The 27,660-nt window shown below is 43.8% G+C and overlaps 1 protein-coding gene across 13 annotated transcripts in view; it reads left to right on the top strand.

Annotated features, from left to right (window-relative positions):
- Positions 1–11,956, top strand: part of MAST2 (microtubule associated serine/threonine kinase 2) — a 388,109-nt gene extending 376,153 nt beyond the window's left edge. For all 13 annotated transcript variants that reach the window (XM_073357844.1, XM_073357842.1, XM_073357843.1 and 10 more), the window contains 5 exons: positions 1,423–1,649; positions 3,139–3,261; positions 4,427–4,563; positions 4,782–4,969; positions 5,690–11,956. In XM_073357844.1, coding sequence (XP_073213945.1) covers positions 1,423–1,649; positions 3,139–3,261; positions 4,427–4,563; positions 4,782–4,969; positions 5,690–7,746 — 2,732 coding nt within the window. In that variant the 3' untranslated portion in view covers positions 7,747–11,956. The remainder of the gene's footprint in view (positions 1–1,422; positions 1,650–3,138; positions 3,262–4,426; positions 4,564–4,781; positions 4,970–5,689) is intronic.
- Positions 11,957–27,660: the final 15,704 nt, after the last annotated feature.

The following is a 27,660-nucleotide window of genomic DNA, read 5'->3' as shown; positions in this document are numbered from 1 at the left end:
ATAAGTGCAGGGTCCTGCACTTAGGACGGAAGAACCCAATGCACAGCTACAGACTAGGGACCGAATGGCTAGGCAGCAGTTCTGCGGAAAAGGACCTAGGGGTGACAGTGGACGAGAAGCTGGATATGAGTCAGCAATGTGCCCTTGTTGCCAAGAAGGCCAATGGCATTTTGGGATGTATAAGTAGGGGCATAGCGAGCAGATCGAGGGACGTGATCGTTCCCCTCTATTCGACATTGGTGAGGCCTCATCTGGAGTACTGTGTCCAGTTTTGGGCCCCACACTTCAAGAAGGATGTGGATAAATTGGAGAGAGTCCAGCGAAGGGCAACAAAAATGATTCGGGGTCTGGAACACATGAGTTATGAGGAGATGCTGAGGGAGCTGGGATTGTTTAGCCTGCAGAAGAGAAGAATGAGGGGGGATCTGATAGCTGCTTTCAACTACCTGAAAGGGGGTTCCAAAGAGGATGGCTCTAGACTGTTCTCAATGGTAGCAGATGACAGAACGAGGAGTAATGGTCTCAAGTTGCAGTGGGGGAGGTTTAGATTGGATATTAGGAAAAACTTTTTCACTAAGAGGGTGGTGAAACACTGGAATGCGTTACCTAGGGAGGTGGTAGAATCTCCTTCCTTAGAGGTTTTTAAGGTCAGGCTTGACAAAGCCCTGGCTGGGATGATTTAACTGGGAATTGGTCCTGCTTCGAGCAGGGGGTTGGACTAGATGACCTTCAGGGGTCCCTTCCAACCCTGATATTCTATGATTCTATGATTCCTGCATTAGCTACTTCCTACTTGTAAATATTTTGCCCCTTCTGAATTAAAACCCCCACAACTTCCTTGAGCCAGTTGTAGTCCAACCTCATATCAAATTTCATTTTTAAAACCGAGGTTGGTTTTGAGTTACATTGGGCAGAAAAAGTGACCCACACCATGTTTACTATTTATTTGAACAGTGTATTCTCTAATCTAGAAACTGCTATTCCCTATATATAAAATCATGTATCTATATAAAATATTGTAAAGAAATCTTTGGTAGACTGAAACTGTATACTCCAGGATTCTGCCTGGAGCAAATATTTATGGCTGAGTAATGAAATCCCTGAAAATAGCTTTTCAAAATGGACACATTGACCCAGCTGTAATTCTAGATGACAAACAACAATGCTATACTAAGTACATAATAAGTACTCGCTTTTTTGAAAACAGCACTGATTTTGACCTTTCAGAGCACTTATTAATTAAAAAGACTGCAGGAAATGAACCTTGATACATTTGATACTAAAGGAATTTTTAATGCCGCTTTCACTAGCTTTATAAAAACATAAGGAAGATTTCATTTCCTATTAGAATTTTAACAGGAGTTATATTTCCCTTTGAAGGTCAGGCTTTCTAATTTGCACTCCTTTGTATCATCACTGTAGATCACCACACTTGCTCCCCATTGGCTAGTCCAATGTCACCTCATTCTCTGTCCTCCAACCCATCTTCAAGGGACTCCTCACCAAGCCGAGACTTTTCTCCTGCTATCACAAACCCAAAACCACCAATCATAATCCATCGGGCTGGAAAGAAATATGGCTTTACCCTTCGTGCTATTCGAGTCTACATGGGGGATAGTGACGTCTACGCTGTGCATCACATGGTCTGGGTAAGTCACTGTTTTTCTAATAAGAATGCTCTTAGGGGCTGGGAATTCTTTCTTTCCAGATTGCAGGTTTAATCTATAAACTGTCCTTTGCTGCCATGTATCCCCTCTCCTAATTCAGACCCAAAGGAGTCTTTTGACAGACAAAATCTTTTAAAAACCCCTGGGGTTTTTAATCAGGAACAGTCCAACCCCATCACAAAAATCACAACAGCTTTTTCCACCACTGGTAACGTAGGTCTGTCTCCTTTTACCAGAGGTGAATATATTAAAGCATGTGTCTTTGTGCAACTCCTCTTGCTCTCTATTGGGGTTGTCACATGAGGGTCAATTACAGTTAATTCATCCTGAGCTGTGTAAGCAGTGATAGTTTGCTTAGATCAATGCAGTCTGCTGGAATTTTCAAGACAGCCACTGGGAGTTGATTACATGCCTTAAACCATCTGTGCCTTTACATTGATTGTCCAGCAATTTGGCATTCAGTTTAGCTGTGTTATGCCAAGTGATCTTACTGTCTGCTTCTCCATATCTCTCTTCCTTCCCCTTACAAATATATGATCTGTGTGATCTTTCTTTGGCAATGACGGTTAACCATAATCATATTCCCCAAAACGGTGTATATTATTTAAAATGCACTGTTTTAGAATTATAAGAGAGGGTGGAGGGCAATGGTTTCTTAATATCGTTCTATATCAGTGTTTTGGAGACCTCATTAGGAAAGCCAGTCTTTATATGTGGTGGTGATCATTATTTTTCTACTTAATGAGCAGCATAAAACAATCTGGAACTGGATTTTTCTCATAGTAGCTTCCCTTGAAAAATTCTGTATTTATTAGCACTGTGGCTTGCAACCTCTTCAGTCCACGTTGAAGAGAAAGCTGCTGCAACAAGTTACGCCTCACCTTAATGTTGCAGGCCCCTATTTTAATGTGGGTATGGCATCATCACCAATGGGGGGAAAAATCTTATGGGATGATTAGGGCATCACGGTTTAGAGAAAGTACTGTGCTAAAGGATGGGAGGTGGAAAAATAATTTGTTTGGAGTCAGATGCATGATATGTACAATCTCAATGCCTGGAAACTTGGCTGACAGGAGAATGAGGCTACAAGACTTTTTAGCCAGCTTCCAAGATATGTGCTCTAGGATGTTTAATTCTGAAGCTCAGTGGGCTTAATTTTCTTTATATCTATACGGATATCAAGAATATTCAGAGTGATAATTAATGATGATCAAAAATTTGCAAGGACACTTAACCTCATGGTTCAAGGCTTAAGCCAATTTCTAACTCTTAGAGATCAGGATGAGACCTGTGGGGTGCAGATTATCCCACATCTACTATTGTGAGGTTCTTACGCCTTCCTATGAAGCATCTAGCATTGGTCACTGTTAAAGATAGGATCCTGGATTGGATGGACGTCGGGTCTGGTACAGTCTCGCTATTCCCGTGTTCCTGTGTATTTTCAAGTAAGTCATTTCCCTGTCATTGGCAGCATGTGGAAGAAGGAGGTCCTGCTAATGAAGCAGGTCTGCGGGAAGGTGATCTGATAACCCATGTCAATGGAGAGTCTGTCCATGGACTGGTGCATACTGAAGTGGTGGAACTGATCCTGAAGGTAGGGCCGGAACATGCTTGTATTACAGAATGTGGACAGTATATACCTAAAAACTGATTTAAAACACAGTTAGTATCTGATTGTCAGAGGATCATTTTAAATGTAAGTTAAATACCTGGCTCCTAACATTAGCCTTGCAAAAATCCTTTGCTTTAATCCCATTGCCAGGTAGAAATTATTAGTCTCTCCCGAAGTCTCCAAAATTGTCTCGTTCCACTTTAAACTGACATTCCATTGATGTTTGTGGAAAGTAACTGCCTATCAGGTATATTTGGCACCAGAAGAGATGCTCATTTGTTTGACTTTGATGATAAATTTGGAAGCAGTCAACAGGTTAATATGGTGTAACTATAATAATCCCCTCGTATCATTTTAAGAAATACCCTCACATTTTTCCCATTAATTTTGTTTTGCTTTAGGCTGTTAATGTTATTAGCTCTTAATACTGTTTTTAAAAGAGTCTTTGTAATAGCTGGTCTTGAAGTATTTAGCTAAATGACTTGTATTTTGATACCTCCTTGTTTGCTGAGTACGTTTATGGAAATAAAATGAACCCTTTAACAGTTCCAAGAGACAGGCCTTTGGTGGGGTTTGCACATATGGAACAAATGAGGGATTTTTCTGATACAAGTCGAGGGGACCAGGCTAGTGCTTTTAGACACAGTCAGTGTAGATTCATGCTGATGGATGCCTGGTGCATTTCAGTGTATCTGTCAATCTATCAGCATGAAGAAAGGGTCAGACACATAAGTAGGGAACAGGTTTGGGTGCCAAAGAATGCTGCTTTGTCTGAATTTCTAGAAGGAAGATGATTGTTGTAGTTCTCATTGGTAGTATGTATTGGCACCATCACCATGATATCTTGGTGTCTTACAAGGCGTAAGTTGAGGCATTCAGGATCTCAGTAAGAGAGGTCAAAGCCCATGCACCTTCTACTCTGTGCAGCTGTACCAGTTAGCTAGGAAACCAAGATTTAATCTGTTGTGAAAGCCTGACGAAAGAGGTCCATCTTACTGCTCTAGATGAAGACTCAAAGAGGGAAAGGGGATTAGTCAAAGGAGTAAAACATGTCAGCCTGTGATTAATTAGCAATCCACTTGCTCAACACCTAGAACTGCCAAAAGCAATCTTATTCTATACAACTGCCATCTCTTGTATCTGACAGAGTGGAAATAAGGTATCTATCTCTACTTCCCCATTTGAGAACACATCAATCAAAGTTGGGCCAGCTCGGAAGCCCAGCTACAAATCTAAGATGGCTCGAAGGAACAAGAAAAGCAAAACTAAAGATGGGCAGGAAAGGTGAGCTTGATATATATATATATATATTTTTTAAACTTTGAAAATTAAATGCTCCCGAGGTAGGTAGACCTTGTCAAAGCAATTTCCATGCAATAAGTTTGTGTCAGCACACATTGTTATTTACATCACGCCTCTAAACTGAGTGAGAGAGATGTGCCTGTAAGAATAAATAAATCTTTTGGTTTGACAAATGAGTAACTTCTAATTCATCTTCCCAGTAAGAAGAAGAATTCTTTGTTCAGGAAGATCACAAAGCAGGTGTCATTGTTGCACACTAGCCGCAGTTTATCTTCACTTAACCGCTCTCTGTCTTCTGGAGAAAGTGTTCCCGGTTCTCCAACCCACAACCTGTCCCCTCGGTCACCTACGCAGAGCTACAGATCTACTCCCGAGTCTGTACATTCAGGTAAAAAAACTGTTTATAGAGGGGATTTTAATTTTTAATGGCTTCATTTTTAAAGCAAAATATAAAACAGCCACCAACCAAATATTGAGTTTACATTTATTTGAACTTCAAAGCAGTAATTTCTGTGTACGTCTGTCTTTGCTGTGGGTAGATAAAAGTTTAATCATGAAAAAGGTCAGTCTTTGTTCATTATATACATGGGTGGCTCTTTTAGCAGTGCAGATGTGTGGTGCAAGTTATGATCTTTCCACAGTATTTTACCTTTTTTTATAATAATACATAAGAGAAAAATAGTTGAAATGTGGAAAAAATCATAGTTGAAAATTTGGCCAGTAGACAGAGAATTTTAAGAAACTTGCATCCTGACAATAACAACGATAAAATGCATGATTTTATGTACATATGGCTTAATACGGTAGTAAGAGAATGTTTTCTCACTGAGTTTCTGGGAAATACCCTGTAGATAGTAAGATAAGGGTTGGATAAGGCCAGTATTTTCTGATACTGATTATGTGACAATCCCATAGTAGCTCTAGTGGGAACAATGGTATGCCACCTTGTAATATCTTTACTATAATACCTTGGGGTAATGTGACAAACGGCTCTTCTTACCATTGTACAAGCATAGCATGAATGGTTTTCATTATAAAATAGTAAAAAAATTCCTTTTCTTTTTTTCTTTTTTCTTTTCTCTTTCTCTTTTTTTTTTTTTTTTTGAAGTTGGTGGAAATTCTTCCCAGAGCAGCTCCCCCAGTTCCAGTGTTCCCAACTCTCCAGCCAGCTCTGGACACATCCGACCCAGTTCTTTACATGGACTAGCCCCAAAGCTCCAACGCCAATATAGATCTCCGAGGCGTAAATCTGCGGGAAACATCCCTCTTTCACCACTAGCTCACACTCCCTCACCAACCCCACAGTCCACATCGCCACAGCGTTCACCTTCTCCCTTGCCAGGGCATTCAGTAGGCAGCTCCAGTATTATTCAGTCCTTTCCTGTAAAATTACATTCCTCCCCACCTCTGGTAAGACAGATCTCCAGACCCAAAAGCGCTGAGCCACCCAGGTCTCCTTTGCTGAAGAGAGTCCAGTCAGCTGAGAAACTGGCTGCCTCACTGTCTTCTGAAAAGAAGCTGGCTTCCTCTCGCAAACATAGCTTGGATATCTCCCATTCTGAATTTAAGAAGGAGATGCTACAAAGGGATCCTAGTCTCCAAAGTTTACAGGAGTCTGTGAATGAAGCAACAGGAGGTAAAGTTGGGCTAGCGGAAAAAGGGACACTGCAGAAGCCATCTTCCAGGAAGCTAGGTGCTATTCGACAAGACAGAGTAGAGAGGAGAGAGTCGCTACAAAAGCAGGAGGCCATTAGGGAAGTAGATTCCTCTGAAGATGAAACAGATGATGGTTCAGAGGATAGTCAAGATGGGAGAAGATTGGAAAGGCAACCCTTCAGAGGAGAACAGGGCTCCAACTCTTCTAATGATGATGATAAGTTTTCTTCTAAACGGGAAAGCAAAGACTATATGGAGGATGATGCTTTTCTAACTGATGATCCAAAAGGTACAGCAGACTTGCAGAAGGTAACAAAGCAGCCACCTAAGGCTGTCTCAGAGGCACTGCAAATTAGCATACCCCAGTCACAGTCAGAGATGCTTACCAGAACATCTCCAGGAGAATCTGGCAAATATGAAAAGCCACTGCCAGGGTCAGGAACAACAGCAAAAGAGCATAAATTGCCAGAAAACAAAACCTTTGAGCACATTAGTCAAGAAGATGCCTCTTATGAGAGCATCAAATACACTGTGGGGAAAAGTATAGATTGCATAGAAGATACAAAGTGCCCACCAGTGGGAATCCTTCAGTTTGAGCAGATCCACTCTTCAGGGGTGTCACATGGTAAAGATGCTCCAAAGGAGTCCGTGTTAACAGAAATCAGTCAAAAAAACCAGCGTTCACTAGCACTTACTACTTGTTGCACAGTGGGTATAAACTCTCCTCTATCAATAAGCCAAACAGACTGCAGACAAACAGATCACAAACAAGAACTTCAATCTACAGAACAGAGCAACAGATTTCAACATCTGGCAAATGTAAATGAAACATCTCCAAAAAGTCCTACTGCTGAAAAACAGCAAACCTCGTGCCATGCAGAGGGCTCTTCACAAGGCAAGAATCAATTAAATGCTAGGAAAATTAGCCCAAGTAATGCAACAGGTGCTGCACCCTCAACTCCCCATGGTGAAATGCCCCTTTCGGTGTCTCAGTTAGAAACTGTAGCTCAAAGTGTGTTGGGCCCAGCGAAGCTTGACGTGTTGGGTACTAGAAAGCTGGAAACTGATAAAGAGTCCCCCCAAATGGACCTGTCCTGTAAGAGAGATTCAAAACAAAGAAGGCAGGAAACATTAAAGGTGGGATTAGGTCGAGAAAGAGCAAAACCTCTTAGCACAGACAATCTTACTAAAACCTGTGCACCCTACACAGAGTCAATAAGTCCAGCAAAGTCTTGGGAGCCAGCGTGTTCTCTGACAGCAAAAAAAGAGCCAGGTTTTGGCAGTTCTAAAGCACTTGAAGCCTTGGGGGATAACAGGAAAACTTCTCCATCAAAAGATCTACCACATGCCCCTGGAAGAGAGATTCTTAGGGCATCTCCTCTGCCAGATGGCAGTCTGAAGCTCTGTAAAGAGGAGACTCTGATGCAGGAAAAAAGCAAAGAGGCTGGAGGTCAATTAAAAATACAAGACTTTCCGTTGTCACATGAAAATGTTATAAAGAAAACATAGCAGGGTCCCTGGAATACGTGCACTGGAGAATTCTACCTTCAGAAATAGACTGCATGTTTGAATTTTGTAATATACACTAATACGAAATAGAACTGTGTACATCTATTTTTGGGAGGGTTGTTTTTTCATACTGCCTTTTGCATTTTTTTTCATCCTTGCAATTCTATTTTTGTACACGGTGTGCTTGCCATTTGAGGTCTCTTTGGAACAGGGTATCTTTAAAGCAGAGCTATAAAATAGTTTGACTTTTTTTTCTTTATTTTGCCCTGAATTTGGGGTGTGCTGTGCATTTCCCTCCAGTTTTGCATTTATTTCAGATCCCAAAGACTTTTGTGTGCAAAATAGGCAGCTGACATTAAAATCTCTCACTTTTTCAACTTTCTCTTTCAAATTGCATTCATTGTTTCCCAAATTTTCAGATATTTACAAGCCAGTTTTCCCTATGGCAAGGAGAAAAAAAAAAACTACCTTGTTAATAGGTTATCCTGCAAATTCAAGCCCTCTTCAATGCAACCCAGATCCTCTTTTTCTCTGTCACTTTACATATCCTCCAGTCCTAGGAACAGTCCTATATATTTTTTTAAACATTATTTTTTAAAAACCTGTTTCTCAAATGAAAGCTCAAAGAAGCAAGTCTCCAATCTGTAGCATGTTTTTCCGGGATGGTTTATTTTTACTTTGTTTTACAGGACGCACGGCACCTCTCTCCTCTATCTTTTAACATTTTAATTGAGTTTTCTCCCTCCCTTTGCTGCCTGCCTTTCTAGTCTGCATTGATCCAGAACAAATAGTGACACCACATGGAGGGACATGGTTGTTTTAAAAATAATAATGCTGATAATTGTAGCACTCTCAAGTACGTCCCAAGTAATGTTAACTTCATGGCATATGGGCATTGGAGACCTCTCCCTCTTAGGATGGATCCAAGTAGTTCATCTCGGGGAGCTTAAGTATTCCTGCTAGTTCTGAAACAGAGCGTGAGAAACCCAGCCAGGGTTCTGAATTTGCCTTTCTTCTCAGAGAGTGCTAAGAAGTGTTGTTACCTTTGATTCATCAAGTTATGTGGATGAGCTGCAAACAGACTTCAAAACGACACACATGGTATTTCAAGATTTTACCTTTGGTAGCTAGACCATGTCCACTGCTCAGTTCACCCGGTTCCATTAAGAATTACAATTATCTCCTGGGTTCTAGCATTCCTTTGCTTTAAATGTGACCAGTTCTGAATAACATTATTTTGGGGGATGATTAGATCTGTAGTAAAACGCTAATAAATACGTAGTATAACATATCTCTGGCATTGTAAGCCATTTCCTTACTCTAGCCAATTAAAGCCTACTGTCAAAGAATGCTACTGTCATTCATCATAGAATGCTCTTGGCTTTCACTCCAGCCTTGTCTGAGTATATCTGTGTGTGGATAGCCTACAATATCTAGTTACCCAATTCATTGGTGTACTTTGATAGGAACATTTCTGAATGGTGACTGTACTTGCAGCAGTACACCAGACAAAGAGTCGCATCTATTGGTCCAATCTCATTCTACCGCTTTTTTCCATTATGAAAACCTCTTTTGAACTTTGAATTTCTACTTATTTTCCCTAAATGTATCTTTTGTATAGGAATACAATTTTCCCATCTCTCTTTCAACCTGATTTAATTCGTGATGCACCAATTCCAGGAATCTCTGAATTTCTTGTCCTCCCTTTTTCTCTGTAACCATTTTTTTCATTCTATAACTGATTTTGAATGCTGAGATTTTATTTTTGGACCAACTTTTGTTTTGGAGTTCTTTTTTATATTCATGGAACTGTTCACTCTGTGTGTGTGTGTGTGTGCATTTACTGTAATGCTGTTAAGAATGCACAGGCTTCTTAATGTACTAAGAGAAGCATCAACACTCCCAAGCAATTCATAAATAGCTCCAACAGTGACTGTTAAAGATAAACTTACTGTGTCTTTGATCCTTGCACTGGAATGCATGAGCTAGTCAAATGCACATGGGTTTGCAATTGTGAATCACGACCTTTGTACTGCCCAATCAGTGTCTTTCATTTACCAACCTCTTGAAGCACTCTTTATTTTGATAAGCGTGTCATCCTGTGTTGATTTCAAGACAATAGTGAGTGCAGGTTTTGCTGCTGCTAACTGATCTGACTGGGTTTCTTCCCAGTGGGTCGATCGATTAAGAAGTTTTCAAGAAGAAAGGTCCAATTGGCAGTACAGACTAATATAAAATGTGCATAGTCAGAAACTAACCCTCTAAGAGATGCCCGATAATTTTTGGAAAATCTATTACATTTAATTACTTATATGAACTTGTACCATGGAGGTAGCCTTGTAATGGGAGTGCTGTGTAATGTCTGCCTTGGGTTATAAGAATTATATACAAAGCACAGCTAGATCTCATGTGAGGTAATTTATATTAAGATATAACCCAAATGGTCTTTGTTTGAACATATAAAATAAGCAGTGAACCATCCCTCTCCCATGGCACTCATCAATTGGGTGGATGACAAATTGCCCATGAAAAATAATGCAGTATAATTTGTGTGAGAATAAACAGCACTGTGTCTAAATGGTCTGTCAATTCTAGCCTACTAAGAGTGTTGTGACCCTTTGCTCAGATATGGAGGGGTCACAGCTACTTGTCTGGGAGGTTACCAGGGAAGCTCCCAGAAAGAAGGCATAGCACATTACAACAGTCTGCAGAGTACTACTCCTTTAGCAGATTGCCTCTCCTGCCTTTGAAAATAGGACTTGTTACAGTGAATTTCAGTTTTATCACTCCCTAAGTAATCACAGCTGAGCAGAGGAGGGTTGTGAAGGGGCCTGACACATTTCAGCTTTTGTATGATGGCACCAAAGGAATGTTTGGCCAAAGAAAGTATAAGGTGCGTGTTTAGCCACCCAGTGTCTGTATAGCAGATGCAAATCAATAGGTTCGATTTTAAAAGTCCACCATTTGAAAGCCCGGGTAGGCTGGTGTCGCCAGGGAAAGGTCCATTACTGGTGGACCTCACCAGCCTCACAGTCCCTATCCCTTGTCAATTAAAACGTTGCCCAAGATGCCAAGTACGCACAGTCCCCACTCTGTTAATTGATGTCATTCTGGCACCTTTTAGCAAAGCTCTTGGGAAAAGCTGAGAGAAGATTTCCATGGAAAATTGTGACGATGAACCAGATACATGCCAAGATTTATCACTGTCTGGCTGAAAAACGAAATAGTAACTTAAAGAAATAGTTTTCTGACTCAATCTTAGAGATGGGAGAGATGAGACATTGGAAATTAATATCTGTGTGCATGGGTGGGGTGTGTGTGTGTATGTTAGTATGGCTTTTCAGAGTGCAAGTTGAGTGTCATTCTGGCGATACAAAACATCCTACCGACTGAGTCTGGTCACCACAATGAACACTGAATTGGACAAGGGGAGGTAAAACGTGTGTGTGTGAGAGAGAGACCTAACCATCTAAGCATGTTACTTTCCTGAGGTTTTTTCATTTTGTTTGTGGGTTTGGGTGCAAGTTGTTTTGTTTTTCTTTTAGTCATTTTGCTTTTGGAATTTACCATATATAATTTGTTCCCACCCTTGTCATCCTTTTTTATCTCTATACCCAGCTGATGCATTCCTGCAGAATGCTTCATTTCAGTGTTATTTTTCCTCTTGCCTTTTAACTGTAGCATCTAAGAAAAATGAATGATATTTATTGTAAATATTAGACTGTAGCATAGTAATCACCACTCCTGGGGTTGAATGCCAGAGGCTTTTAACATCCAGTATCCTAAAGAATGCTTGTTGGGGGATGGGCAAAAGGCGTGACCTGTGGTCTTGACATCCACACTGCATTAAGGTGTGACTTAGATTTTTTTCTTCCTGCACAGGGAGGATAAAGTCTTTTCTTTGGTTTTCTCTTACTGGATGTGAAGGATAATGCTGTACTTCTAGTAGAAGATTTTGACAGACATGTGTGTTTATGTTGTGTTCAATTATCATATCCAGGCGGCTGTCAGTGTGGCTTTGAAGCTGGGCTCTGGTGTCAAGCTGTGTTACTCAGCACTTGACTAGATAAGAGGAAGATGTGGAATTTAAGTGTTTTTAGAAACTTGAACAATTGCCACATAATAGCGGTGCAATAATTTTTATTCATGTTGTACCTGCATGTTGATGTTTAAATCCTCCTCTGAAATAAATTTTTTACATAAATACAAACTCTTGTTTTTCCTGATTTTCTGTCTGCTATTTTAAATCTTCTGCAGAATATGTAGGCAGCATTGCCATGCATTTCATGCTGCCAGCTAAAAAGTCTGTTTAGCTTCACTGTGTGCTTTGAGGCTATTATACTCAAATGAATCCACAGCATATGGAGATGGCTGCAAAGTAACAGCAAGCTGGTGACATCAAGGTAAATCCAAAGCTCTCTCCAAGTTCTTCTGATTTTTTTTTTCTGCTTGGATCAGTTGGCTGCATAAGCCAAAAGTTTCCTCCTTTGCACAAAACTTGCCTTCCCCTACTGAGATCCTTGGTTCTTGTCCTAAGTGACTGGTTAGTGTAGAATCCCTTGTGTGGGCTCAGACCATTCCCATCACTGGATCTTATAAAGAGACACACAAGGAAGGATAAAACTCTTAGTTCAGCTACAATAGAAAGCAAAAAGCAACAAAACAAGAAAAGGGGTGGGGGGAAAGGTAATGTAACCAAGCATAATGTATTTTAACAAAAAATTAAAAATAAAATCTAGCTCCTCACATTATGATGGTGGTGCTCCCCACCATAACCTCTGAGCCTTCAAACTCAGAGGAAGCTGGCCGCTTTCTACCATGGCATGCAGTCATGTGTGGGCATAGCCCTCCTGATACGTGCATGGATCAACATTGTGGGACAGAACCAGTCATTGGAACAAATTAAATAGAACATGCATTACTGCATCTATATTTTATACTGCATATGTGCATATGCATATATACAATGCAATAAATGTTGTGTACAATGTATGCATGTACCTGCAATTAGGATGCGGGTGTCATAGCAAACAGCTAAAGCATTGGTAAGACACAATGCTGTGCTATGACCCATTGTAACAAGGCAGAGAGGTTAGCATCATGAGCAGAAATTACTTAACCATTCTTTCTGTACTTATTTTATACTTCACTGTCTCTATGGATAAAGTATCACAGTGCGGCACTCTGAATCTTTTTGGCAGTAACTAGTCCTAAAATACTTAACTGCAGTAGTTGACCTAGAAATTGTGCACTCCTTCAGTGTAGATAGGCCTTCAGAGGATCTCCCCTACCTTCTTTTCAGAGGGATGGGCATAATTCTAAAATCAGTTGTGACTGAGCTGAGCTCACTGGTCATTTTTGTTTGCTGCCATTAATGAGGTCAATAAGAATAGATTTAAAAATTTATTAAAGCTAATGTTAAAAAAATATATATAATAGGTTGAGAAAAGAGTGTCTGTACATCTGGGTATAGTGCTTAGATTATCCACAAATTCACAAGTTAGTTTTTTAAAAGTCATATGATACATAGAGCACATAATCAGCAATAACCCAAATTTAGGTGAATAGATTTAACAATACAGTTTAGATATTAGAATCTGAATACTCGGGTACATCACGCATGAAAAGTTGTACAGAGATACTTGGTTGTGGAAAGCAAAATATATCAGAGTGGAGATTGTCCCTCAGTAATTGAGAATTAGGTTGGTTGTCCATTTAGAAAATACAATTCATGAGGAAAGTATTTGTTACTTTCCTGACTGCGCTTCTCATCGCCACTCAAGCTCATCCCTCCTGGTATTGCCGATGTCCAGTAATGTGTTCTATGTAGATGTCCCTAGACCACCTGATGGCGTCCGACACCGTGAGTTGCCGCATCAGCCAAGCGTAGCGTTGACCAGTTTCATATTCTTTCAGCACTCGCTCGTGCACTACCTTCCTCCTCATTCCTGAGCAATTGTTGCGTAATGTATCAAGGGTGAAGTCCTGAGCTCAGTGACATCAGCAGGAGTTTTGCCAGTGACTTAGGCCTGGTCTACACTAGAGAGAGGTCAACGTAAGGCAGTCTAGTCAACCTAACTCTGTAAGTGTCTATGCTAAAATGTAGCTCCCACCAATGTAACTCAGCCACTTCACCAATTTAATAGCTTCACCTCCACAAGAAGCACAGCGCTTAAGTCGATGTAGTTAGGTCGACACAATATCAGGGTAGACACTGCATTGCTTACATAGACTGTTCCTGCCTTTAAGAAGCCATCTCACAATGCCCCACACTGACAGTTAAATCGGTGCAAGCACTCCTGATGAAGATGTACGCTGCCAACTCAAGGAGTGTAGTCTGGACATGTAAAACCAATTCAATTACTGCGGCAGCTGGATGTCGACGTAACTTAGATTGACTTAATTTTGTAGAGTAGACTTGCCCTTAATAGAGGCCAGGATTTCATCTGACGTCTGCAGTGCTGTGCCACATACCTGGTGTATGTCCTTATCGATATAGACGAAAAAATTACACCACGACTCAACGCAGCAAGGCAATTAGTGTGTCAGTGGAACTGGAAGAAGAAAAGGCATAAAGCAAAGCATAATAATTTCTTCCATACTCTGGCAAACCATTAAAAACAACTTTCTGTAAATACAGTTGAACCACACTGTCCTTTATATTTTCTGTTGCATCACGGCTGCTTACCAACATATAAACTAGTCCTGTTCCTCCCAGTCCTGTGAAATATACAGTATTTTAAGCGAATTGTTTTAATTCTGATTAGCCCTGCTCTGCAAATGGCCATCATTCGGAAAAAGTGACCGTTTGCCACCCCCAAAGTTTGATAGTGCAGCTTCCATCTCTCCTATTAACTTCTGTACACAAGGTGAGCGATGTTCCTTTCAAATGCAGAATAAAGGCAAGTCAAAGAAACAAGGAAAAGCAGTGTGGCTATCTGCAATGAAATAAATGTTTTAGCAAAGGAGGTTCTGATACCATTTTGTTTAATCATTTTTATTGCCCCCCCCCTTTTTTTTTTTTTTTTAAAGAGGATGGAATTCTGATTTCTGTGCTCTCAGGTGTTCTCCAGAGGAGATATTCATGTAAGGGACAGGGCTGTCAGTGAGGTGAATAGATAGAATCATAGCTGCCTGCCATGCATGACACCTGCAAAATGCCATGCTCAGTGCATGTTCGGGGGCCAGACGGAATCATCCCACTGGTACCGCTGCTCCTGGGGCATGCAATGCATGCCTTGTGTACACAGACAGCATGTCGCTGCTCCCATTGACTTGAAATCTACCCAGAGTGAAAATTTGCAACCACTCTTAATATAATCCGTTGTTCAAACTGACAGAACTTGCACTTGGCCCAACTTGATCTCAAGGTCAGGATGATGGGAGCTTGTAAGCTCTGCACACTAAATGGATCTTGATTCTCTGTTTGTTAAAGAAAGTGGCAATGCCAAAAGGTACCTTGCATTAACATTAAGAATTTAACCTCAAACAACCAAGAGTCAAAGAAAATTTTGAAAGCTAAAGTAGCTCCCAGGATGTTAACTCATTCGCATTAACTCAGTACATAGTATTTATATTTCTGTTTTTCTTCTTACCTGAAAACTGGACTCTATTAATGCATAGCATAAAAAATACAGGGTGTTGCCTCACAGCTGGGTTAAGGCTGCTGCCACAGCGTTAAGTTTTGGAATGTTCTGGCTTCTGTGTGCTCTGTATTCCCCTCTGCTGCATGAATACTAGTTTGTAGATGGATTACGTACAAAAAGACTACATTAAAAGAAAGTTAAGGTTGCAAAGTCAAGCAGTCAAAATGCAAGAAATGCCAAAGGTTGTCCATGCAAACTTATTTCAGCTGTCTTGTTCACAAGCATTATGATACAAGAATGGTTTAGAGTCTGGAAAACATGCCTTATAGTGAGAGACTAAAGACATTCAAGCTATTTAATTGAAAAGTAGGCTAAGAGCTGACTCAATCACTGTCTACAAGTAACTGCATGAGGAATACATTTCTGATAGTAGATGGCTCGTCAGTGTAACAGGAAAAAGAGGTAAGATCCAAGTGATTGGACACCAAAACTAGACAAATTCAGACTTGAAATAAGGTATACATTTTTAACCATGAGGATAATTAACCACTGGAACAATTTATCTAGGGACATGGTGAAGTCTCCAACACTTAAGTCTTAAAATCAAGAGTGGATGAAGTGGATATCTTTCTAAAAGTAATGCTGTAGCTCATCCAGAAATGATGAGCTTGATGCAGAAATTATTGGGTGAGGTTCTCTGGCCTGTTATGCAGGAGATCACAATAGATGATCATAATGGTCCTTTCTGACCCTAAAATTTATGATCCAGTCTTTAAATAGGTGATCACATACTATTCTTTGCACAGGGACACCTGCCTCATTCAGTGTACACTGGGGACCAGAGAATGAATCACAGCTGTGTAGTGAATTAGGCTGTTTTCTAGAGTAGCAGCCATTCCAATCAGTCTGTAGTACAGTACTAGCTGATCCGTAAGCAAAGAATCTAACCAGACTAATTTTCCGTTCATATATTTGCTGCCCTCACAGAACTTTTTGTCCTGGACTTCACAGTCCAGAACTTAGCTTGTTTAAAAAATAAAAAATAAAAAAAAATAAAAAAAAAGAGGGAAATGCAAGACATCTATCTTCTGCCTTTTCGAAGTGTCACAAGGGCAGGGACAAGGGTAATGAAGATGAATTTGTACTACCTAGCAACACATGGTGTTTCCCCGCATCTCCACAGCCCGTGTTGCAACTCTGGAACTGAGCTGGCTGCCCAGTTTCAATCACTGTCTCTCTGATCGATGGAAATGTCACATGGGAGAAAGGGGTCCAGAAATGCTCCATGCTTGTAAGGAGACACAAGCACGGGACGTCTGTCTGGAATCTGCACCTTTCCTGACAGCAAATCAATGGCCAGTGTCGGGGGAAGACTTGTAAGGGCTAAAGGATTAATCACAGGTAGCCTGACATTCTGTGCCAGGTGAGCGGTGCTGCTGTACCAGACTCTGCAGTGAGCAAGGCCCGCCTTCCACAAGGCTAGTGGCAGCAGAGTTTTGAAGTGGTCCCAGCAGGGTAGCTCTTTAAGGAAAGCACGTGGTTGATATCCGAGACACTGCACCACATGCAGGCTGACTGTATCCGAAAGAAAGTGAACTCTGTCTGAGACAAGCATGGCACTTCTGCTGCCACCCAGGACCGCTCCTAGCCAAACTGGGTCCTGGTTTGCACCTCATTCAGTGAACGGGTAAGGCTGACCTTCAGCGCAGGCAAAGCAAGTAGCCAGTTGGGTGCCCTGTGGCCTGTGCTAACACACAGGCCGGCCCCATCTTTTAGCAGCAGGTTCAAGTGAGGGGGAGGAAGCCACTTGCTGCCAGACCCCACTCCCAGCTGCTGAACCAGAATGAGGGGCGATCCTTGACTCCCAAACCAGACGTCCCTGGTAGTTGGCGCCTAGCCTTGCTTGGGGCCCTGAAAATTGTGTGCATGATGCAAATGAAAAGCTCAGCCACCCAGTGGAGAGCTTCATAATACCTGCATCAGTGTCTGCCCTTCAGATGGCAGCCCCCGGACACATCCCTATCATGGCTTTAGCCTATGTAGGCGGCGGTGGTGGTTGTTCAAGTGACAACGTAGTCCAAGTCAAGTGCGCAGCTTGTTTACAGTGAGCTCTGGTCTTAGTGCAGGTTAAAAGATCACCCATTACGCACAATCCAATGCACTGTGCCAAGGGAAACCTTCACTAATGTGTAACACTCCCTGTGCAGTTTTACCTTCCTGGGCCTTACTGCTTTCACTGGACACCATAATAAGACTGAATGCGAGCAGGCCATAGCGATCAGGAGGGAGGGAGTTGTCTGCATTGACTTCAGGAATACACAGAATGCCTTTGGCTTTCTTGCCAATGCTATATCTACGGAGTGAGGTAAGTGGGTGACATTTGTCACTGCATGCTAACCCCAAAACCCCAGGGGTCTTTGAGCATCTTGCTGCCTGCCCATTCCACAGAGACCAGGAGGAAAATCCTACTCCAGTCCGGCTTACGTGACTGAAGACTGGCACCAGTTAATCACCAAGCCCATGGCCCAGCTCTGTGGCTTGAGCAAAGTAAACGGTGTTGGCTTTCCTCTAATTTAAGGCAAGGTGCAGTTATTATTCGACCCCAAGCTAGGGAGTCATACTGCAGTAGCTGTTCTGTTCTGAGAGATTCAAATGGCTCTTACACATCTGTTAGGGTTGCCTGAATGGCTAGAGTGGTCTCTGAGTGGTACCACGTTCATCAGCCTGTTAAAGAAAACCAAACACTTGGGTTCAAATGGGCTTTAGGAAAATTATGAATATAGCACAGAGAACAAATTAAAGGCCAAGAAGGGGCCTCTTAAGTGCCCCAGTCTCCATATTTCCTATTATTCAGTCTTAATGGAGTTTATACCCAGCCAGAGACAGATTCCAGATTGCTTCTATCACAGTGTAAGCCAGGCATGTTTCCACTGAAGTTAATGGAGTTCTTGTGGATTTACCGGAGTGTAATTCAAATCAGCCTCTGTCTATAAAGCAGCCACTATTCAAAGAGCAGCATGTGGATTTTTTCAATCGGGATTTGAATACAGGTTGTTACCCAGCAACCCCAAGTGCTAGGTGCTAGGTTATATCTATTATAAAAGGGAGTAGGTCTCTTTGAATTAGATTGTCATGTGCAAATTCTTGTTTGGTTTGGAAAGAGGTTGGATCAGGAAAGCGTTTATTGGCAAATCTGGGCTTGTGGCTAATGATAACTCTCTGACCTGCCAGCAGCACCAGGAAGAAGCAGTTTTGTTCTGCTTTGTTTGGTTGGTTGGTTTCAAATATGAAATGTTTCTTGTTTTGCATTGTCCCTCTGTTTCCTGGAGATAAAAAGGCCCTGGGGAGGAAAAGAAGCCTTCAGAGAGCAGCTATTTCAGTGCTGTGGAGAAATAAAGGGAAGGGAGAAATGTTATCAGGCAGGTTGGGAGGGGGGACCGGACCTTTGACAGGCAGCATGCCTGACTGTGAATGGAGAGCTCCTTCTCATTCAGCTGCCGCTCCTTTAGATGAGCTGTTTTCTGCTTGAAAATTCCTGGCCAAGCAGCAGAGAGGCATCTGCTGGCAAAGTAGTTTGTTTCCTGCTATTGCTCTTTACTCTGCCACTTCCTTGGCTCCCTGTGTAGCCCACACATCCCCTGTTGCTGCCTGTCCCCTGTTGACTGAGGATGGGGAGGAAATGTTTTCAGGCTCGAAGTCACCACTGTGGTGATTTGTTGCTTTATCAAGACGACTGGCTCAGCATTTTCCACCCGTGGCCTCATGATTGAGGCCAACCTCTTCCCTGCCCAGTCTTAGCAAGGAGCCTGGATGCACGGTATTGTTCCTTCGTCTTGTTGTCCCTGTCAGAGGAATAAAGTTTCCAGCTCTAATCTGTGTATTCCCAGCAGACTGAGAAACCCCTCTTGATCTCCTTCAGCAGCCTTGGCGTGCACGTGTGCAAATGAGCTCCGGCTGTAACGGCCCAAGTACCTGACGATGCAGCTCTGTCCAGCAACTCTGTTAGATGCTGGTGCTGTCTCAGGTGGCAGGAGCAATCGGCTCATCTCTGGGGTGAGCCGGAGCAGTGCACAGTTTATGACAAAGAGCCCTTCGGTGACTAGCACCAGCCTGTGTTATGAGAGGGATCTATACATGGGAGATATCTCTGTCCATTTTAATAGATAAGGTGCCAGTAGATGCCACTCAATATGTAGCATTGTTCTTGGGTCTTGTAGGACCAGTAAAACTGTCCTTGGACCCTGCAAATGGCTTCCCGAATGCAGTTCTTTGCACAGATCTCTTAATGGTCTTCTCTATTCAATTCTGCTGATTCTTCGCTCCCTGCTACAGGGGAGTGTATGCACACGAGATATGCAAATAGAAAAGGAGTACTTGTGGCACCTTAGAGACTAACCAATTTATTTGAGCATGAGCTTTCGTGAGCTACAGCTCACTTCATCGGATGCATACCGTGGAAACTGCAGCAGACATTATATAAAGGAAGATGATGTCTGTCTGTATCTGTACAAGTTTTTTCATGCAGTTGATAGATTTCCACTCCATACGGCTAAATGCAGTGCCTTGCATAATGACAGGTTTCAGAGTAACAGCCGTGTTAGTCTGTATTCGCAAAAAGAAAAGGAGGACTTGTGGCACCTTAGAGACTAACCAATTTATTTGAGCATGAGCTTTCGTGAGCTACAGCTCACTTCATCGGATGCATACCATGGAAACTGCAGCAGACATTATATAAAGGAAGATGATGTAAGACACTGCATTTAGCCGTATGGAGTGGAAATCTATCAACTGCATGAAAAAACTTTGTACAGATACAGACAGACATCATCGTCCTTTATATAATGTCTGCTGCAGTTTCCACGGTATGCATCCGATGAAGTGAGCTGTAGCTCACGAAAGCTCATGCTCAAATAAATTGGTTAGTTTCTAAGGTGCCACAAGTACTCCTTTTCTTTTTGAGATATGCAAAGAATGCACTTGTGGGTAAGGCACAAGAGATCTAGGTTCAGGTCTGGGCTCTACGACAAACTTCCAGGACTGGGTTGATTATTCTTCTCCCACCTCCTCAGTCTACACGTTGCCACTGACACACTTCAAAATAACTTTGATGACATGTAAACTGTATGCCGACAAATGCCTTAGAGGTAATACTGCACTATTTACTTAGAAGCTCTGTTGCCCTGATGAGGAGCAGCACCATAGAAATACCTTTGTATATATGACAGAAGGGCAGCATGGGGCATGAATTACAGAAAAAACTTGTCAAGCCATTGTATTGTAAATATAAAACCAATTCCAAAGGGGAAGAGAAATCAAGAGCCATATGTCAAGGTGAAAAGATGCGTTTTCTTTTGTGGAAGGGCTGATCCAGACAGCAGCAGCTGTGCCAAAGAAGGCTCTCTCCTCAGCAATGACGAGACCGGAGGAAGGGCCAGAGAATACACCAATGCTAGACAAGCAAAAGTATCAGAGACTGAGAGGCAAGAGCCATGAAGCAGGCTGGAGAGATTTTAACAGGAGAAGGCTCTGCCAGTGTAACACCATGCCCCTAATGGGTCATCAATAGCAGGGATTGAACTTGGGACCTCTGGATCTTAACGCCCGAGCCTCTGCTGCTGGGGCTGGAAGAGCCAAAGCTGTAGCAGGTGCATCAACCTCTGTAGGGCCCAATCACCACTAGCATGGGACAGAGCAGCCCACTGAGCAGGTGGGTTCCACCAACATCTCTCCAAATTCCGCTGTGAATATCTGCTGGGGGTGCTCCAGAGTGACCCTCATCCGCCTCCGGCCTGTGACCGGTTTTCACAGCACATGGATGGAGCACTGTGGAGAACTTGTGAGTTGCTTTCCGCAGAGCACCGGCTGGGGGACACCGTTATTCTATAGATCAGCAGTAAATGGGCACGAGTTGGATTTCAAGCTCTGCGTAGCTGCTTGGCAGACCCAGAGAGGAAGAAAGGTCCAGTGGATAGGGCACTAGCATAGGACTTGGGAGACCTGGGCTCAGTTCCCTGTTCCGCCACAATCTGCCTATGCAACCTTGGGCAAGTCACTTAGTCTCTCTGTGCATTAGTTCCCCCTCTGTTCAATGGGGATAACAGCCCTGCCCTGCCTCGCAGGGGTGTGTGAGGCTAAATGCACTAAAGATCGTGTGGCGCCCGGAGACTGTGGTGATCGGGCCATACAAATACCACAAATAGACAAATATTGATACAAATCCCCATTGCTTCACAATGCGAGCTTGTCTGACCATTCACAGTGTTACAGTGCCACAGAAATAAATGTTTCTTCGGATTCTGCCTCGTTTAGCCCTGTTCCAAGCCAAACGAATGATTGATCAGTCAGATATTGGTGATCCTGCAGAGGCTGTGTTGCCTCAACGTTTGGTTTCTGAAATCCAGTCAACTGCTCCCTGGCCTTGTGATTCCTATTCTCTCAGTATAGGAGTCTTATGAACGGTGTCACGCTGTCTGGAGTGGTTCACAACCGTGAGTGCCAACTGCAGTAAGAGGCCCTGAAACATAAACCCTTGTGTCAGAGGCCTGGTCTGAGGCCTAAAGCCTGAACCAAAGTACTTCCAGGCATTGCTAAGCAAAGCTGGGCTGTGAGCCAGAGGCAGGCCCTAGCTGCAGAACTTGGCAAGAAAAGGGCTCCTAGAAAGCACAAGCTAGTGCTATAAGTAGTAATAAGAGGAACATGTGCCAAGATGGCACCTGGACATCCCAATACGAGGACACTTCACAGAGGTAACAAGGAACAGCCAGGTGCATCCCAAAGACAGGGTCAAAAGGACAGCATGATGGACAGATCTGTTTGTTTGAACCAACATGATCAAAGGGGGAGACAGCACCCTAATGAGTCAAGGGGGCTGTACCTCAATATGTCAGTAGGGATGAGTAATCTGTCCTGCAACGGTATAAAAGTAGGTCCGGGAGCGCACATCCTTGTCCAGCCTAGGGGGCAGTGGAGTGTCCTGCCCCTGACTGAGCTGTGTCCATTGCCGGGGGCACATGTTCGTAGTATGCCCTGTAGAGTCTGTCGGGAACTATTACTGTGCTTTATCTGACAATAAACCTGGCCAGGTTCCTTCGTACCTCACTAGAGTCTGTGGTCGTTGGGGGTTCTCTCGGGGTCTGCTGTGTTAGCTCTCTGCCCAGAGCTGGGGCAGCACACAAAGGGAACATGCACGCAGCTGACTGTTATCATCGAACCAGAGCAGAGCACCACACCGGTAGCTACCAACAACACCAACCTCAGGGCAGACTATCAGAAAGGCAGGGCAGAGACCCCAGAGTGCTTCAGGAGCTCAAATGAGAACCCCCGAAGCACTATAAGTCTTACCATGGAGTCGCAGACAGTCCCCTCGGGCGTTCCAGTCTATCTTGCCACCCAGGCAAGCTGGTCAAAGTGTAGCTGATTACTTTACACCAAAGATCACAAAAGATTCAGGCTACTTCTAGTCCCAGGAGACCAGTCACTTATCCTAGGTCAATTTATATCTCAGATCTCACACCCAAGACAATGCTCGTAGCCTATCCTATAGTAAACTAACTAAGGATTTATTAACTAGGAAAAAGAAATGAGTTATGTATAGATTAAAGCAGGCAACATCTATACCCAAATGAGTTACAGTCTATAGTTCCAAGTGATGACAGAGTTGCTGTAATCTGTCAGTACTGAATGTCTTTTCAGGCTAACCCAGGTTGACCCTGGGGATCTCTGCTTCTGTTTCATAGCTCCAGCCCTGTGAGAGTCCAAACAATAAAAGAGATGAAAAATTTTCATGTCATATCTTTATTTCCTTCTTTCAGAATTCAAGCTAATGGGATGAGCCCTTTTGCACATAGCTTATGCAGGGCTGTTTACAATACAAAGACTTTGCTATGTCCCACAATGGCCCACTTCATTTTGATAGTCCTTCCTGATGGGCAAGAGGTAATAATCTTTCACATGGATTTAGCATTTTATATTAGATGAAGTTTTTTTTCTTGGTTGGTGAGTTTCATAGTTCAGAAGAAACATTTTACAGCTATAGCACAAACACTTAAGCATTACCTTATGGCCTGGGATACAGCAGGATTATCAATAGGATTAATACACCTCGCAGTTTACAAGCATTACATAAAGTCTAACATCGAAGCACAGTCACACAGATGAGCTGGACTGCTTTCCAGCAATGCATGTGTCAGTGCTCAGCTGAGGCCTTGGCAAGAGCTGGCACTTGGTCTGCCAGCATCACAAACACCACGACTTACTCTTGGCTCCATCCACAAGAAAGAGATGGGGTTCATTATGTCACTCTTTGGAGCAGCAGCTGGTGGGGTTAAAGTGGACTACACGTCTGGAGGTTGAGGGAATCCATAAAATGCTCCCCTGATCAGCTCCCTGGATGTGTTTAGACTGATCTGGGCTCACTCTGGAGGGAAAAATAAGATTTTGCCATATGTGACCCCTATTAGCCCAACTCTGGGAGAGGGAACTGGAGTCTATCCCGGCTCACACATCAACAGAATGACTAACCAAGTTCAGTGGAGCGGCTGGATTGTGTCCTCAATGCTCCCAAAGGCAATGGACTTGCATAGGAGTCAGGTGGTGATACTTGAGAAAGAAGGGACCCAGCATGATTCTCAGATCCCAGGCTGAGCTTGCTTCCCAGGAAGCAGTTAGAAAAACACATCTGTTTATATGTAAATTGAGCACATTTGACGTAGAGACACTGAGAGAATGCAAATACTGAGCCCTACGGTGCCGTTTTTCCAGGGTCGAGTCTCACTTGACAGGCCCTCAGAGACCATGGGGAAGAGCAGGGCATAAATTCCTAGATGGATGGAAAGGAGGAACTGCCCTCTCCAGGCAGTGCTGGTGCTCTCCCAGTCGGAAGTCCAGTTCACTCATCAGATAGGAGAATGACTCTGATGCAGGGGAGGAGGATACATTGGAGCATTTTGCATATTTACACTGGAGAGCTTTGTTGGCAGCTCTTAGAACTGATTGGATCCTTTCTGCATGTCCTGGTGGTTTTACCCTGATCTGGAGGGGGACCTGAACCATATCTGAACTCCAGCAGCCACCATAAATTCTACTACTGTACAGACATCTCTTGGGACATTAACATGGGCAAGCAGTGATGTATTTTCCTCCTTAATTCCCAGGTGTCTGATAAATCATGGGATGTTTTGCAAGGACCCAGGGCTATCTGCATGTTCTCTTCTGCGTTTAAGTGTGGAGTGCAACTGGACCTTCAATGTTGCGGCTTGGGGCTGAGCTGCAGCTCGGAGACGTTGACTGCTGTAGTCCATGGGTGCACAGAATAGTTTTGAAATCTCTGTGGGATTTTCCCACCAGATAGGGGCTGAATTTCACAACCAGTTGCATTTTGTTGCTTTAAACCAATACAGTTACCTTTCAATGTGTGCACCACACCGCTTTCCACTGGAAAAGCTTGCAAACATTTTCTGGGATGAGCCTGTCTCAAATCAGCTTGAGACCCAATCAGTTCCAGGAACATTCTGAATCCCTGTGAGGTTCTTTTGTAAAAACCTCAGCTTGCCCAAATGGCAGAGCCGTGGGCAATAATCCTTTGATGTTAGGGGAGCCAATGAACACGCTTAACGCCTGCCCGGAATCAGTCCCTGCATCCCAAAATACTGGTAACCTCCATCAGAGGGCAGCATTGGCTCACAGGAGCAGGGACTGCTTTGCCATTAACTTTAGCGCCGCATACAGCCTGAATCCTTAGGCCGTTTCGCTCCCTTCTGTATTAAATCACACATTGTAAAACACGTAGCAGAGCCTGAGAAGAGCAGGCAGCGATAATGTGAACTCCCCCTGTGGGATAGAACAGCGCTAGCGTATTCCACTGCTCAGTTGTCCGCTTCCCACCAGCCAGCTTATGTAATGTTCCCTACAACCAGAGCTTCTGATGCGAGCCGGACCCCAGCTGTATTCCTTCAGCCCCTGGAGAGGTGCCGCGTGGCAGGGCTCACTGTGCAGACGTTGCCCTGCCAATGTGGCTGGGCCCTTGTGGTGCACAGCAAATGGCTTCCTCTGTGCAGCTCAATGCACAGAGCTCTTAACAGCTGAGTCCAGCCTGCCGGCCCTCCATGATGCAGTCAGTCTTTGGCTCTGGCCATCCCTTTAGCAGGGAGGCTAATCTCATGAGAAAGTGCACACCAAGCCCTGTGCCAGCTCATTGCACCCAAGTCCCTGCCAATCGAGGTGGGTGATTTGGCCTGGTGATGCCCTGGGCTGGAGATGCTGTATAGATAATAGCAGTAAGAGCACTTACGTAATAAGAGACCTTCCATCCAGGGATCTTAATGTGCTTTTCGAGCACCCATTCTTGTGCACGTTACTGTCGTTGGCTTGGAGGATTACCATCTCTATTCCAGGGGGATGGAGTCTGAGGGTCAGAGAGTTTAGCTGAGTAATAACGCAGCTCCCAGTCCTATGTTGGACTAGGGGAAAACATTGTTTTCTGACTGGTTGATTGAAAAAACAAAAACAAGGCAGCTGTTTGAAAGCTGCTAAGGGAGTGAAATGTCCAAGAAAGAGAACAGGTAGAGGCCTCAGAGCCGTCTCCCCTGTAAATGCCACCAGACTTGTTGCTAAATTGCAGGAACGATTTCTCTGCTGTGAATGGATCCTCCAAGGAAGCAATGACGTTTTCCTGGCCCTGAATGTGTGTGTTGGGGCCGTGCTGTAGGAAGGCGGCTCGGTCTGGGCAGGCACTTTATGAGAGCAGGAACTTACCCTGGGAATTCAGTACAAGCTCTGTGCTGCTAAGGGGCAGTGGGGAAGCTGGGTCTCTCTTAGGCTGGACCCTGGTTGGCACAGGTCCCTGAACCCCCCAGGGCTGGAGAACATGTCCAGGTGGGCAGGGTTTGAGATGGGGCGGATACCCTGCCAGGGGGAAGATGCTCTGAGTTCTAGACAGGCTTAGACCCAGGCAGCCAAATGAAACAATCTGACCCAACATCTTCAGTGAACTATACACTGGGTCTTCCCTCCTCTCTGCCAGGGTTCTCTTGTTCCAGCCACACTCCTCCAGCAAGCCAGCCTGTCTGATTTCCCTCTGGCAAGGGGCATGTGTCCCCTGAGGCTTGGGGGCCGGTCACTTTTTCACAAGCTCGCAGCCTCTGTTGGAGGTTAAACTCCTCCCCAGGACAAGCTGCTTCGTCTGACCCTGCTCGGAGCAGTTCAGGCTTCCCAGAGAGATGCTGTTTGATGCATCGGCCCAAGCAGGTTTCATTTTTCCCTCTCTGGGTTTGCAGTCAGCTTCCCGGCCAGCAGCTAGTTTCCTTTTGTTAAGTGCTAAAGAAAGAGGGTCACGCTGGCGCTTAGTGTGTGTGGGGGGGGCGGCATAGGATGAGGCTTAAGCCCCAGATGCAGCAGGATCCACTTACCTCTGCCCCCCACCCCCAAGCTTCTCAAGAGCCTTTGAAAAGGAGTAGTTAAAGACAGCATGTCGGGTGTGGTATCATAGTGGTTCTCAGCCAGGGAGATCTCATCAACTCATCTAGATATTGCCTAGTTTTACAGCAGGCTCCATAAAAAGCACTAGCGAAGTCAGTACAAACTAAAATTTCAGACAGACACTGACTTGTTTATGCTGTTCTATATACTATACGCTGAAATGAAAGTACAATGCTTATATTCCAGTTGGTTGATTTATAATTAGATAGTAAAAATGAGGAAGTCAGCAGGGTTTCAGGAACAGGGTGCTGGGACACGTTTGTATTTTTATGTCTGATTTTGTAAGCAAGTCGTTTTTACGTGAGGTGAAACCTGGGGGGAGTACGTAAGACAAATCAGACTCCTGAATGGGGTACAGTTGTCTGGAAAGGTTGAGAGCCACGGGTGTATAAGATGCAAATACAGACAGTACCTGTCCCAAGGAGCTTACAGCCTATAGGAAACACAGCCCAGGGCAGAGTGGGGAACCCAGCGGGAGGTGTTCATGTAGAATAGTGTATATATAAATTTAATATTTATTTTGCCTCCGCTGGGGTGGGGACTGCATCGCACAGATGTGAGTTAATGTTTGGGCCCTGGCTGAAGAAGTGGGCATGGTCATCCCCATGAGCTTGTGACCGCTCCCTCACTGCTGTGGTGCTATAAACCTGGCTGTGACATCGCTGCCGGAACAGCAGAAACCTTGATGGGGAGACCATTTCCTTTGGGGCAGCAGGACCCAAGAGAATCCTCAGCCAAATACAGGGCGTACGCTGGAGGCCGCGTGAGCTGCTGCAGGTGGGTCATGGGGCTAGGAAATATCTAATCCCTTCCTGAAGCTTCCCCGATCGCTTCTCTCAGTAATAGCCTTTGG

The sequence above is a fragment of the Lepidochelys kempii genome, chromosome 8 (assembly GCF_965140265.1).
Source record: "Lepidochelys kempii isolate rLepKem1 chromosome 8, rLepKem1.hap2, whole genome shotgun sequence".
NCBI lineage: Eukaryota > Metazoa > Chordata > Testudines > Cheloniidae > Lepidochelys > Lepidochelys kempii.
This window is presented reverse-complemented; position numbering and strand designations above follow the sequence as displayed.